At 40.8% G+C, this 14,811-nt stretch overlaps 3 protein-coding genes and 1 non-coding gene across 7 annotated transcripts; 2 read left to right on the plus strand and 2 right to left on the minus strand.

Moving 5' to 3' along the window:
- Positions 1-15: 15 nt before the first annotated feature.
- LOC127373150 (hemoglobin subunit alpha-1) lies at positions 16-14,271 on the minus strand. 3 transcript variants are annotated; one of them, XM_051417300.1, is made up of 3 exons: positions 13,911-14,271; positions 12,604-12,808; positions 16-232 (listed from the first exon to the last, which is right to left on the minus strand). In XM_051417300.1, exons 1-3 carry the CDS (start codon positions 14,000-14,002, stop codon positions 104-106), a joined length of 426 nt encoding a protein of 141 aa, XP_051273260.1. In that variant the 5' UTR covers positions 14,003-14,271; the 3' UTR covers positions 16-103. The 3 variants fall into 3 exon arrangements, with proteins under 3 accessions (XP_051273260.1, XP_051273258.1, XP_051273259.1); XM_051417298.1 differs by lacking the exons at positions 12,604-12,808; positions 13,911-14,271 and adding exons at positions 586-793; positions 1,422-1,590; XM_051417299.1 differs by lacking the exon at positions 16-232 and adding an exon at positions 11,339-11,594.
- trnai-uau (transfer RNA isoleucine (anticodon UAU)) lies at positions 910-1,003 on the plus strand. Its single transcript has 2 exons — positions 910-947; positions 968-1,003. It is a non-coding gene; the product is annotated as a tRNA-Ile (tRNA).
- Positions 4,514-5,466, plus strand: LOC127373149 (hemoglobin subunit beta-2). The gene is made up of 3 exons (XM_051417297.1): positions 4,514-4,679; positions 4,769-4,991; positions 5,236-5,466. The coding sequence occupies exons 1-3, from the start codon at positions 4,588-4,590 to the stop codon at positions 5,362-5,364; spliced, it is 444 nt and encodes a 147-aa protein (XP_051273257.1). The 5' UTR covers positions 4,514-4,587; the 3' UTR covers positions 5,365-5,466.
- LOC127373148 (uncharacterized) lies at positions 7,164-10,830 on the minus strand. 2 transcript variants are annotated; one of them, XM_051417296.1, is made up of 6 exons: positions 9,993-10,830; positions 9,333-9,495; positions 8,832-9,009; positions 8,521-8,745; positions 8,308-8,397; positions 7,164-8,217 (listed from the first exon to the last, which is right to left on the minus strand). In XM_051417296.1, the coding sequence occupies exons 1-4, from the start codon at positions 10,245-10,247 to the stop codon at positions 8,607-8,609; spliced, it is 735 nt and encodes a 244-aa protein (XP_051273256.1). In that variant the 5' UTR covers positions 10,248-10,830; the 3' UTR covers positions 7,164-8,217; positions 8,308-8,397; positions 8,521-8,606. The 2 variants fall into 2 exon arrangements, with proteins under 2 accessions (XP_051273256.1, XP_051273255.1); XM_051417295.1 differs by having other exon boundaries at positions 8,517-8,745; positions 9,993-10,824.
- Positions 14,272-14,811: the final 540 nt, after the last annotated feature.

Raw genomic sequence — 14,811 nt, forward strand, 5'->3', positions numbered from 1 at the left:
CAGTGGCAGTAGCAGTTTTGGGTGGCATGCAGTTTATTCTTTCATCTTTTGCAATGAGTGAGATGGTCGCATGTGGCAGACCGCGTGCCACTCTGTGGGCAGCTCAGCGGTATTTCTCGGACAGAGCCAGGGCCACGGCGGTCAGGAATTTATCGAAGGCGACGTGAGCCTCAGGGGTGAAGTCATTAGGGAACATGGAGGAGACCACCACGAGGACGCAGTGGGACAGGATCTGTGGATGGCAAAGGAGACAATTAGATAGCGAATATATGGTTTACACTGTAAAAACTTCAATGGAACAAGATAAGAGTGGGTCGATTCAACGTTACCCCCATGTGGCTTAAAATGTGGAATGCATGTGTGGTGCAAAACATGCTCCAAGTAAAATCTCCAAACTGGTGGATCGGCTTCAGAAATACAGATTTTTTTTTTTAAGTCGTTTAAAAGAAATTAAGATACTACGGCTGCACTCGTTGCAGCGCCAATGCGTAATTTACGCGTAAATCAGACTATACTTGTGCGTGAAAGTACCCATAAAACCATGTCAGCAGATCCTGGCATACGGTGAAGGTAAGGTAATCTCACCTTGAAGTTGGTCGGGTCCACCCTCAGCTGGAAGGCGTGCTGCTCGCTGAGCTCCAGCAGGCCGTTTGTCAGGTCGTCAATCTTGGACACAGCCAGATTGATTCCACCCATCACCTTCTTTCCGTGGGCCTTCACGGGGGCAGAGCCCGGGCTCATGTCTGGCCAGTGGGAGAAGTAGGTCTTGGTTTGCGGATAGACGGTGAGCATCCTGTGGAGGAGGAGATGTGGGTGTTATAAGTGGCGGGTATGTTGGAGAGCAAACTGAGAGTAAAACAAACATGCAGCCAACTGTATTATTTTCTTCCTTGGATTTTGACATGACATGCTCCAGTGGCGCAATCGGTCAGCGCGCGGTACTTATAAGACAGTAACCTGCAGAGTGATGCCGAGGTTGTGAGTTCGAGCCTCACCTGGAGCATCAGCCACTCCTTTGCTTGTGGACAGGTATGCTGACAATAACCAAATCTAAACTCTAAAACCCTCTCTAGTTCGCGTTTGTGCTTTAATAGTTAGTGTCTATGATCTGCTGCTTCTCAGTCAATTTTGCAATGCATTTAGATGTAGAGCAGCATAAACATTAGTTATAATTTATATTATCTAATGTCAGAAAAGGCCTACCTTTTTTTTTACAAGTAAACTAGTAAACAATTTAAGCAACAAAGAAACTGAACTTTTTAGTAAAACTGACCAAATGCCCCTGTTTGTGCGCCCATCGCAGGCTGTGATATCATTGGTCTTAGTCTTTCGTGAAGTACAAATCAATGATCGGCTGCAGAAATAAAGCAAAAGCATGCCATAAAACTACCACTGATATGAACCCGAAACGTGACACTTACCTGCTCAGAGCATCAGACCCGATGGCATCCGCGGACTTGGAGATTTTGGCCCACAGGGCCTTGACGGCAGCCTTGTCTTTCGGTGTCAAACTCATGTCGGTTCAGTTCTCTGTCTTTCTCTCTCCACCTGAATCGGACGGTGATCTCTGGTTAGTTTGGACTTGTGCTTAAATTCAGTTGGTTCGAGAGTCACACCCACGGGAACGAATGCCAAGCCACGTCCCCTGACGCAGATCGGACCCTTTCTCCCCGCCTGATAGAAACGAGTGGCCGGATGCCAGCTCTGAGAGGGGCTATCAGCTGCTCACATCGTGGGCGACAGTTGGCAAAAATATGATAATTTACTTATATTTTGTAAGAGTCATGTGTGGACGTATGGTTTGTTAGGAGTTTCTCCTGAGGTAAAGCAGGGGGGCATCCCGGGTCACAGGGGGTGGGAGCAGACACTCTGGCACACATCAATAAACCTGATCTCAAACATAATCAAATTAATTTCCAAGTTCACTCAACCATTCCAACCATTATAAGTTGGGAAGCATGTGGCAGCCAGGGTTTCAGAAATACTGGGATTTTTAGAACAGTCTCAACACTAATGCATTTTTAATATGACAATAATCACTTATAGGAAATAATTATATAATATAATAACTATAACTCGTAGATGGAAATTGTCCATCTGTTTTGAAATGACTTATTTACAGCTCAGTTTGTTATTGCACTAAAACCACTTTCACTGTCAAACACACTGAGTAGAGGAATACAACTGCAGCTATCGTCCAGCTTTAGCCCTAAAACACATCATACGTGTTCTGACTCTCATTACTTATGTAATGAAGATAATGACTGAAAGTGTTCCTCTAGAAACGATTTAAAGAAGTTGTATCAAATTGTTGAAAAGTTATAGGCCTAATAAATAAAAATTATACCGATAGGCTACATAATACGGCCTTTCAATAAGAAATAAAATACTGTAAATGTAATTCTTATGTGTAATACAATCAAACGAAAAGTTATTTCTCATTATTAATCAATGATTTATATCGATAACTGAGGTATAGCTGGACATTTTGGGTCATGATCACCGGACACAGACTTTCTATCTATAATATATATATATAACACATGAAGGCAGCATTACAGAGGAACATCTTCAGCAGCACTCAGAAGAAACTGACCTCCCTCTCTCGCATACAAACGCTCACATTCATTTAGGACATATATGCCCTGATGCTCAAGGCCCGGCAGGGGCCACAGACAAAGCTGCTCCCGTTCACTGTAACTTTATATTATGTTAGATTATTTCCCACAGTGAATATGTCTGCCCCTGAAAACGAGCAGATACTCCTAATTGAGTCTGTGCGCAAAAGTTTGGGCACGCGTTTGACAGCACATGTCCCCGTGTGTAACCGCGTAGATACGTGTGTTCAGTGTGTGTGTCAGGTGGAATGCAGGAAAGGTATCACCAGGCCTATCATTTATGGCACTGAGAGGTTGGCTTTATAAATAAATCTAATATTAAATTATGATTTGGGGATTATGACGCCCGTGGGTGCAACCTGTACTGTAACACAGTGCTGACTGATCTTGCAGTCAGTCTTGCCCCTCACCCACCGCTCTGAACTGTACGTGCGCAACTCACACACTTAGCCCACGTCACATAGTGTGAGGTACGCATGAACGCAGAGCTCTGACGAGATAATGCCATAACACCATAACCTACAACTACAGTGTTAGCAATTCTTCACTTGAAATATGAAAGAAATATACAGGATGCAGTTTATTGAAAATGAAAAAAAAAAAAGCAACATTTTCATAAAGAAATCATTATTTGGATTTAGAACACTTTTATTATTTATTGACTAGTTCAATATTTTTCATTCAAGTGTAAGTTCCTAGTTATTTGAACACTGCAGGCCTGTACAAGATTTACGTTAGTAATGATTTTAGACTAAATGAACACAAGCCATAAAGTTCATTTTGGGCGTTAAATTTTAATCATACAATTTTCTAATAACATTTTATTCAACAAGCTTGTTTTGTTAAAACACTACACATTTGGTGAAATTTGATTTCGACTTCGATTAATCATTTTCTAAAAAATTAATAATTAGTCTTATCGCGCCGCAGCTGTGGAAGCCCGACAGGATTTATCAGTGATTTAATAATTTTATTTTTAATCCGGCATTTTTGGCTCCAGCCATAAATGTATTTCCTATCAAGTGGAGAAAATAGCGCTCACACCCTTTATCACCGGCCTCAAGTATTTTCTTAATCAAAACATAAGTGAATTCTGGCAGTGGGTGCCTGGGTGGGGAGGGGGTGCTGCTGGAGATAACACAAGGGTGGTTTTATAGATAACACTCCACTGCTTGGCAAAGTCAGTGACATTTGAAATGTAGTCTAATAAACACGCCCACACACACAAAAAAAACTTTCTATATTTCATTTGAGACTCTAATTGTTTTTATACCTCTATGTTTCTATATTGTCCACACACTGGTTCCGATACAGGTTCCTGCATCATCCTTAATATCACCCCAAGCATGACTGAAAAGCTACTGCTTTAACTTCAATAAAGGATGCTTTCTGTAAAATAACGACAAAGTAACAAAGTCAGAAGACCTCAGTTAAGCAGTTCAGGGTTGGGGTTAGTTCAGACGAGGCCCATCCTGCAGGTTCAATTAAAGGAGCAGCAGAACGAACAATAGTAGGAAAAACTTCAATTTTAAAAAGAGTTGAATGTGCAGTTTGCCCTGGTTTTAGGTTGTGTGTGGGTGATGATTCATTTAATGTATTAATGACAAGAAAACGACCTAATCTGCATAGTTTTTCCTTCTTTTCCTTCTTCATTCTTTTTTCCTTCATACATGTTCCTTCTTTTTAGGTTTAGCCTGAGAACATATTGGACTAAACTTTAACTGAGCATGAAAGTCGACTTTTGCATCTTTGTAAATCTGTAATACTATTAAACCAAAACATCAAAACATTCCAGAAACTTCTGGAGGAGTCTGCAAGTTTATCTCAGACCCTTCATCTGCAGCCTATCAAAGCTGGCCTCTCCTTGAGGGCGGGGGGGTCTTTGACACGTTTAAATAGAGGGTGGTCGAGCTGAAGCAATATTCAGCCTTCTTTTTCGAGCCTGAACAAACAATAAACAAGAGCCACCATGGTTGAGTGGACTGAGCAGGAGCGCGGCATCATCACCAGCATCTTCTCCAGCCTGGACTATGAAGACATCGGCCCCAAGGCTCTGTGCAGGTATGGAAAAACCCAGCTCCTGACACCCCATCATGCACTTTCAGGACTTTATCCCATGCTGAATTATCGGTTGTCTCCTCCCCATGCAGGTGTCTGATCGTTTACCCCTGGACTCAGAGGTACTTCGGCGCCTTCGGCAACCTCTACAATGCTGAGGCCATCAAGAGCAACCCGAACATCGCAGCCCACGGCGTGACGGTGCTGCACGGTCTGGACCGGGCTGTGAAGAACATGGACAACATCAAGGCCACTTATGCCGAGTTGAGCGTCCTGCACTCCGAGAAGCTGCACGTCGACCCCGACAACTTCAAAGTAAAGCCTCTCTCACCTTCAGCAGTCAGCTCACACGACCTCGCAGAAACTCACATATGTTTTGGGATATAAAATGCAGACATACCAAAGAGAGTTTCCCTGCGCATAATGTCAAAATGTATCTTCAAATCCTGTGCACACGCACAAATATTTAAAGTTTCAATATGCAGTTTTCTTGGATGCCAAATCTATTTATGTAGTTTTATATGAAAGGCATTTAATGTTTTTTTTCCTCTTCTTATAGCTGCTGTCTGACTGCCTGACCATCGTCATCGCCGCCAAACTTGGAAATGGCTTCACACCAGAGACGCAGGCCGCCTGGCAGAAGTTCCTGGCCGTCGTGGTGTCTGCCCTGGGAAGGCAGTACCACTAAGCCCAGCAGCTTCCACATCTGGACACCCAAAGGAGACCTGACGTCTGTTTACATGTGTCACGTGTTTCCTCAATAAAGAAATAAAAGGCACACTGAAGCAAAGTTTCTTGGTTGTCCCTATTTTGGTTCCTTTATGCGTGCGCAATTACGCACAGCCACACCGAGCTCCGGTGGTGATTGGGGAAGGTGCGAAGGAAAAATGACAGAGCCTAATAAGAAATTGCCACAATTACTCTATAATAAGGTTATAATGAGCTTTAAAAGAGTCAGTCATAGTGAATTTCTAACCTACCAACCCACCGTGGTTTAAAAATATGGCATTTATGTATGTTAACGTTAAGCGCTGTGTATAGTCAGTGGCGTACTCTGGCTGTCTGAGGGGCAAAAAACAGCTGCTTGAGCAGCAGCAGAAAGTCATGATGCATTTATGGTGAAACAGTTCCAAACCCCGGTTAAGATTTAAATTGTTTTATTGTTATTATTTATAGATTAACCTCTGTAATAAAAACGCACAGGGAAATATCAATTATTTAACCATGGAGGTAATGAATTATGTCAACTAATGTTATAGCACGAAGGGCAGCCTATGTGGCAGTGTTTTTGTTGCAGGGACAGTTTACACTGATAAAACATTGCTGTAAGTGAGTTAGAAGAGAGGTTATTTTTCTCCTGTAGTCCCTGGACGGATGTTACGGTTAAGTCACCCTAGAAATAGATTATAAGATTAAAATCATAAAGTTAAAATAAGCTTGCAGAACAATAATAAAAAAAACATTTTAAAATTAACAGAAACACGATGCTGGACACCCTTACATTACATTTTCAGGTTCAATTTAAAAACATGCAGCGCCGAGGCTCATAATGCAAAAGCACATACAAAACAGTGTAACGTTTTCTCCACTAAAAGGGCACATAAAGGGCACTTATCCCGTTTTCTCGCACACCGGGCCACCGTAGAGGGCACTGAATAATGTATTACACTTTTCTGTGTTTTTCTTTGAACCCCCGAGCCTACCAGTGGATATAGTAGATGGAGCCTTTGCTATCTCGTTTGCAAATCATTGGGGGAAAAAATTAAAGTCTAAATAAACGGTACACACGAGGATATTCACACAATAACAGTAAGCGTTACTCTCTAAAGGCATCTCTTGGATTGTTGTAAGGTTTTCGGTGTCAGCTGAGGACAAAGTAGACTTCAGTCTTGATGTCGTGGTTTTTACGTGTGACGCTTGAACTCATCACGCACTGGGATTATCTGAGCCTGCAGGTCAGAACAGATAAAACTGGTCTTGGTCTTGGTTTAAATTCAGCAACCAAGGATTTTTCTTCTCCTTTTTTTAATTCATTAGACACTCCCAAAAGGCTGTGAGGTAGTACTGAACAAACACTGCGGTGCAAATGCTCGTTAAATGCAGCAGGTGGCGCTGTGTGCATGTCTTGATGAAAGTGAAATAAGTCTTGGCTTCATTCAACTTCATTGGAACTTTCATCAATGTGTATTTGTAAGTCTAATCATGTTATCCCAGAATCAAACCAATGCAGACCTACTTATTCAGAGTAAACGGCTATGTGTTTGATTAGCTTATTGACTAGTGTGTATCTTCTTGTGATGATTTCATGGATTGTCTTGACCGTTAAACTGAGCACGGTGAGCAGTTTTTAATGGAGCAACTAGGAAATTAGATCCCAAAGTTGTATGCTAAGAATGTGACATTGCTGAGTCGTGTTCGCTGTTAATTTCAGCACCAGGGACAGCTCCGAACTCACTACAGCCAGTCACTTTCAGCACCAGGGACAGCTCAGGATTCAATACAAGTTTATTTCAGCACCATAGACAGCTCCCTATTAAACAGGCTAATTAACATACCATACATTTCTAATAGTTTTTATAATGCAGAAGAGGAGAAATGAAAACATTAAGAGGACAGATATCATGAAAACCCAACAATGTGCATGTTCAATCTATTTTCTTGAAACAGTAAGGTACAGAATTATACTGTAAAATAAACCATGTATCACCAGAAGGAACAGCTTTAATGTGGATGTTAACTTAATGTCTCCTTTTAAATGTGACCCCAATGATTTATTAGGTGAAATTATCTTCAAGGTGACAAATATTCCTTTTTGTCGTTTTCCCTGTTTAATGAATCCATTATTGGATTAAATACGATGCCAAACATGCTTCCACAGACTCGCCTGGTAGCAACAAGATGTGGATGTGCAGTTACATATTACATTTCCACAATGACTACTTGCATTGTAGCCTTCTCTCTAAAAAAAAAATAAAAATATATATATATATATATAGACACACACATACGTAAGTGTATATATATATATATATATTTTTTTTTACAATTTACTGCTGATATGCATAAGAGTTTTAGGCACAACATTTATTTTTGCCCAATTTTCCACTGGTTGGCTTGAAAAATGCTTAATCAAGGAATTTACTCATCATTATACACTTTATGTGTAACAAAATTTAAGTTTGCAGTTCTTTTATGCTACACACAAACAGATAATCAAATTCATAGAATAACAAAAACATAAATAAAAGGCAGGTAATAGTGTACGTTCACTATAAGTAAACATATAAAGTCATATAATATGTCACTGCTTTAATAAGGAAAGCAAAATTTAAATATAATATATATAATATAATACCTCACATTGAAAATGTTTGACATGAAACTGAAGTAGTCCTGATTGTACATTATTATGTCTGACACATCTGCCAGATTGTACCTATTCATCTCATCATGAAGAGTTTCTTTTGGTCAGTCTGGAGAGCTGACATACAGTATGTGTCCCCTTCGACTTTCAACTGTGAGTGCTCTTGATGATAAAAGGCTGTGAAGAGAAAAATAGAAATACATAACTTCTGTAAGACTGGTAATAAAAAAATATACATGTATATCAGCAAATTAGTTTTTTTCTCACCCGTTCTTTGGGTATATGAACACGCCATCACTGCAGACGGCATCTTTCACAGGATCGTCCATCTGACACCACAGCCATGAACAGCCCACACTGTACGAGACAGAGAGGAGAGAGAACCGTGGATACAGAACATACCTACTGACAGCCGCAGTGTAATCATCTGGGTAAACCTCATTATAACTAACAACAGGGACACAAATTCAAGTTACCTGCCTGGTCTTGAGAGACTTGACTGATGTCTCTCCGCAAACTCCTGCATGTCTGTCAGGCTGCACAGACAGGTCTTCTGGTGCCATACTTTAGCTCAGAGGTTCCTCGTACTCTTCTGGCTCAACCTTTACTGTCACAATCTCTGTTTCCACAGACTCCTCCTCTGACTCCGACTTCACAGAAGACTCCCCTGGCTCGTACTCCAGAGGCTCCTGATATGACTCTGGGCTTTAACAAGCAAGTGTAGAGAAGAGCAAATAAATCATACGTGATATCCAACAGTAAACAAAAGTGTGTGCTGTCTCTTGAGGTACCTGTCAGCGGCCACGGCACTCTCAGTCTCGTTGTTATAGTTGCTTGGGTCGTCATCAGAATACGAGCACGGGTCGTATCTAAACCTCTTGACTGGTGTGTCGTTTACAAAATCAAGAGAAAACTCAAGTGTAGAAGTGTCACATTCAACACTCCTGTGTGGGGCCCTGGCCTGTACAGCTGTGAATAAACCACACAAATTAAATGCTGAGATTAAACAAAAAGAGCAACATTAGTACAGAGGTCCCTCGCATAATTAATTCAATTTAGTGGCCAATATGTTTTGTACGGTCAATTTTAAGGACTTAAAATGAGCGTTGGCCACAATGAGAGAACATTAAAAACACACCTGCTGGGATTAAATGCAGAATACCATCTGTACTTCAGTGTTAGATTAATAAATCATCTAAAATAGCAAATAACAAAAGGGTTTTTAGTATTCCGGTGCCCAAAACTGGTGTCTTTATGAGTTAACCAGATTACGAACTGACTGTACATCTTACCTTTACTTCTCTTGAAGGGCTTCCTGTTGGCTTGTGTTGAGACGTTATGTTTTCCAATCTGAACAGTCTGGCACCTGACGTGGTTCACACATGGCTCCGCTCCACAAAAAGCATCCACGGTCCTCACCTCAGTCTGGCAACCCACATCTTTAAGGACTTTGGACTGAGGTAAACAGAATATCAGACCATCATAATAAATCTACAAAGTCACACAAAAAGGAGCCAGAACTTTTGACTCTTTCCTTGAACCACTGGCAGAAAAGTGCCCGACATAATTAGATATGATAAGTTACAATATATGTTATATGTTATGTTACTTGTGCAATATGTTTTGTTGTTAGTATTTATTTTTAATGATAGGGGTATTTTATTCTGTTTATTCTGCCTTACCTCTATATGCTTTTAATTGTTAGGATTTTATGTTTTGCCTAATGCCTCCTGAAATGTTTTTAATCCTGGTTCGGACCATGTAACTTTGATTTAAAAAGTGCTGTCGAAATAAAGTTTACTATTATTGTTGTTGTTGTTGTTGTTGAAAGGATACAAAATGCTATAAAGTTGAACGAAATGATAGAAGAATAAATACAATCCAACTTAAAAAGTTAAAGGCGCTCCAGCCCTGCTAAGTAAATTAGCTTGAGACTCATTTTCAGCTCTTACCGGCCGACCCTCCGGTGGATTTGGAAGCGCATCGTCGGTGAGGTGAAGCCGGACAGCGAAGCCCATCTGGGCCTGGGTGTAGTTGGTGAAGCACTCCGGGGAGAAGTGGAGGGCGCAGACTTTGAGCTTGGAGGTCCGAGAGTCCTCCGCCATGCCGAGGATCTGCAGCCACCGGAGAGCCCGCACACGGTCAGTCGGGAAAGAAAGCAGCTTCGTGGTGCTTTTACAACCCGGGAACGAACATGTCATCACCATCCTGCGAAACCCTTGGAGAAGACTTGTGCTAACTAGCTAACCTAGTAGCTAGCTAGAAATCAACACCGCAACTGTTGCTGTCACCAAAACTTGGACGAAGTGAGCCTTAACACGGAAACAACGATACAGTAGACTCATTTGGACACGTAACTCTTAGTAGATAGTCATAAAAACACCTATCAAATGCACTTTTGTAAAAGTTTTAGATATATATTCCATAATTTTGAACATCTATCGAGTTGGTTATGATTTCTTCTTCTAGGGCGGTCGCTTCCTTTGTATTTATTGGCGGTAGCAAAACTTCTGGCTGCATTAGCGCCACCCACTGGACTGGAGTGTAAAAGCACCACACTGTAGAAACACTGTAGCCTATTATAAGCAGTGGTGGTGACTTTATGCCCCCATTTTTTAATTTAAAGCGGCTGTCCAGCAAAGGATCAACGCCCTGTGTTATAAACAGTGACATCTATGAGTACTTTTGTATATTTAGTTCACCCTAAAATGGGCCAGTAGTAGTTGACTTCAGGCAGTTAGGATCATTATGAATTTAACATTAGACACAGAAGATCAATACTGGCCCACAGACTACAGGGTGAGATAACTATATTATTATGCAAGTATTCCTTACTGCACCCACTCCGAGTCATTAACTCTGTCATGCAGCTGAGTATAATATTATCTTACCAAATGATGGTGCTGTTGCAGTATATATAACCCAGGTCAGTCTGCTGTTATTCTGCTGCTGTCCAGCAGGCTATACCATAGACAAGACCTGTGGGTTGGCCATGAGTTTGGCCACTGATTAGCACTGCATATAAAACCCAGAACAAAGTCAAACAGCATGAATTTGATTTCTTGTATTCCCACAAACATTAAAATGCCCCAGCATTAAATTACTGAAAGCTCACTGTGAGGGATTACTCGTCTGAAGCAAGTTTTAAGTCTCAGAAAGAGAGATACCTTCAAATGAAAAAAACAGTCTAACTACTATATGGTATGCTTTAAAATTGGTCAGCAGTACATCATTTGTATAATAATGGGATGTCCTTCCAGGCTTTACAGGGTAATACGACGCAGCAGCAGGAAAGGTGTTAAATTGCACATTTTTATTATTACAAAACATTGCATTATAACAACCACACATACATAAATATTGTATTAAATATCATACGGCATCATAAATAGTTCATATACTTCCTGAAAACAGGTGGCTGGCTCTCATCTGTATTTCTCTGCGAGCACAGCTGCGAAAGCTGACAGGTACTTGTCCATTGCTGCGTGTGCAACTGGTGTGAAGTCGTCGCCCATGTGACAGGCCAGGGTAACGAGCATACAGTGTGAGAAAAGCTGCAGAGAAGAGAATGGTTTGTTATTGACGAAGGACTCAATGCTGCATCAGCTGAGGCTCAGCAAAAACTAATAAAAATCTTTAAAAAAACATATTAGGATGTCAGTATAATTAGGGTTTAAAGTGTTTTATGAGGCTTTCGCCTGCAAATAAACTAGTTTGTACAATGAGTCATGTGACCCGCTTAGACTGCCAATTGTACATTACTTTCCAGAAGTAACATGAAGCTGTAGTTTAAAGCATATATAATGGTGGCATATTACATAACATGTCATAAAATATATGACTCCTGATTCTTTTGTAAACCTAATATTCTAAATGTAACTCATGTCAGTGTTGTAATTAAAGTCAGTTTCTTCTAAATATCTGACACTTATACTGTCACAAAAGCACCACTGACAACCTAGTGACAAATTCAGATATAAGACTGAATACTCAGAAAACTCACCCCCAGCCCCACTCTCAATCAGATAAACTGTCCAAAGTGCTCCAACAAGAACATAGCAGACACAAGGGAACCCCTGCAGCTGTGTGTTTATCAGTGAAGTAATTGTGTTTCCAAAAGACCAAAAATCTCCTCTGATACTACAAAACAAAACCTTGGTTAGTGTCATTGGTAACACCTGTGTTTACACCACTGTTTCAGGTCAAAATGGCTGCTGTAAAAAGGTCTGTTATATTATGTATATGTTAAATTTGTGTTTTTATGGGAAACAGAAATAGATATGCTCTGCAGTAAAATGCAAAGGTGTATTCCACAATATTTCGTGTTCCCAGTCAGTATTGTATATCTCCATATACGGAATATAATGTTAAATGCACATTAAGCTACATGTTGAGAGAAATATTATAGACATGTTGGTTTTGAAGCTGTAAACAGCTGCTGTCAGTAGAGTTTGATCTGATATGGGCATGAGATGATGTCATTTCCACACCACTGAAAACTCTATGAAGAACTTGTGAGTGTTATTATCACCATCAGTGGAACTGATGTTCTAGTAGTGGCACCTTGAAGTTGGTCGGGTCTATTCTGAGCTGGTAGGCATGCAGGGTTTGCAGGGGAGCCAGGTTTACGGCCAGCTGGCTGATGTCTTGCGCTCCCTCTGCTATAGCCAGAACAATCTTTTTCCCATGAGAGAGCAGGTGAGCGGAGCGAGGACTGATGTCTAGATGGGAGAAGTACGTCTTGGTTCCTGGGAAAGTGGCAAACATCCTGTGGAAGAATTGGGAAAAGTGCTGTAATGATCAGTGGAGGAATGTAACTAAGTACATTTACTCAAGTATTGTACTTAAAGTACAAATTTGAGGTGCTTTACTTGAGTATTGCTATTTTATTGTATTTTATACTTCCGCTGCACTTCATCTCAGAGGCAAATATTGTATGTTTTAGTCCACTATTTAACTATAAAGTAGTTCAAATGAGCTTAACCAAAAACATGGTCAGCAGTAAAATACTATGTACACATAAATGCAGCAGTAATCCAAAAACAAGTGAACAGTGAAGTTGCAACTAACTGAACACAGCTCGCGTCTGTATTTGACAACATGGAATGGGACAGGGGTGTGGAGTGTGTAGAAGAAACTATGTGAGAGGCCCTATGTACAACCAGTGTAAGGTAACGAAAACACAACAATTCCTACAGTTTGTTCTGGTGATTATACACTAATGAAAAATATACCTATGAACATTATATTCCATTTCTGACAACAGATCCTCCTCAATGTTACACACTGGACCTTTAAGTAACGGATCTGAACACTTTTGTCATTGAAATACAAAAACATTAGCAATGGAAACTGAGTCTGGCCACTCCTTTAAGTGCTTCTCATTGATGCCATCATCATCATCAGTGGACTCACAGCTCACTCATTTGAACATTTCACTGATCTTGGATCAGTGCCAGCATCTAGAAACCACAACCTGAAGTTTCCGAGTAAACCATCAACATCTGAGTCATTTTAATTTACATGGTGCAACGCTCTCACATTGGATTCATTCATATAAACCAACTGCCAAACCAATAGTTAATAAATAATTCACCAATGCTTTGTAACCATCAAGTCTGAGGTTATAAATGTCACAAACTTATTAAAAAAAAGGTTTTAAAAAAACATAATTTTTTCACTGACGCATGCTGGTTCAGCAGAGCTCATATAGCTCTTCATACCTATATTGAGCCTAATTGTTTGTTTTTTGTCATTGTGATTGAAGCTTTAACATTTACAAACAAACAAAAACCAGACTTTTGTCTGTATCAGCAGTTTATTTCAAACCCACAGAAAGTTTCTATGTTGGAAATGTCTTATGAACCTACCTAAGAAGCGCATCTGACCCAATATCGTCTGCCACAGGAGTCAGTCTTCCCCATATTTGTGCAATGAGGTCTTTCTCCCTCTTTGAGAGCATTGCAGCCAAGAGAGTGAGGTGACTTCCCAGCGGAGGTCACAGTCAGATTCACACCAGGCGACAACGATGTGTGCGTAAAAGCTGTTAATCGACCATTTTATCACTTCACTGATGGCCGCTGAACGCAGAAACGGACGCAGAGTGAAAAGGAGATGAAGTAATAATTCCTTCCCTGTGTGGAGAAACCGAGGTGTCTTGTTGTTCCCCCCTCCTCTGCGTTATCGGAGCGCAGCCGGGGCAGGGTGGGGGCTCCGCACTACTGCGCTATCTGCTGCTGTATGTGCGTCACACTGGATGTTTCTACCATATCATTCATGTGGCTGACCTCAGTGCAGCTGCAGAAGGGGGGTTCTTCTGATGCTGCTCAACTTATTTTTGTGTATTAGGGATTATAGGGATAATAATGTTTCAATAGGTAAAGTTCATTCTCATTATTTCCTTGAGTTATAACTGCTAGTTACTTATAACTCCACCTCTTGTGTATAATGTCTTATTCTACACTTTGACAAGGAGGAAATAGTCAAAATGTGTGTCAGAGGCTTCATTGCAGTAGATATATTGCAGTGTGTCAAGGGCTTGTTTCTGATGAAGTCTCTCAGCTGCTGCTATCTGCAGCTCCATAAGCTGCTGGACAGTGGGTGTGAGGCCAGCCTGCATCAGATAACCGCTTCTGTGAGGACCATCAAGCTGCATCTCCCAGTGGACTTTACCTTTTGCTGTAACACAATATGTGTCTTTTATTTATGTATTTCAACTGAGAGCATCCTGCAGAGGAGCCAGTGAGCGGAGCAGGATCAATAATGACTAGA

The sequence above is a fragment of the Dicentrarchus labrax genome, unplaced genomic scaffold, assembly GCF_905237075.1.
Source record: "Dicentrarchus labrax unplaced genomic scaffold, dlabrax2021, whole genome shotgun sequence".
In the NCBI taxonomy this organism is placed as follows: domain Eukaryota; kingdom Metazoa; phylum Chordata; class Actinopteri; family Moronidae; genus Dicentrarchus; species Dicentrarchus labrax.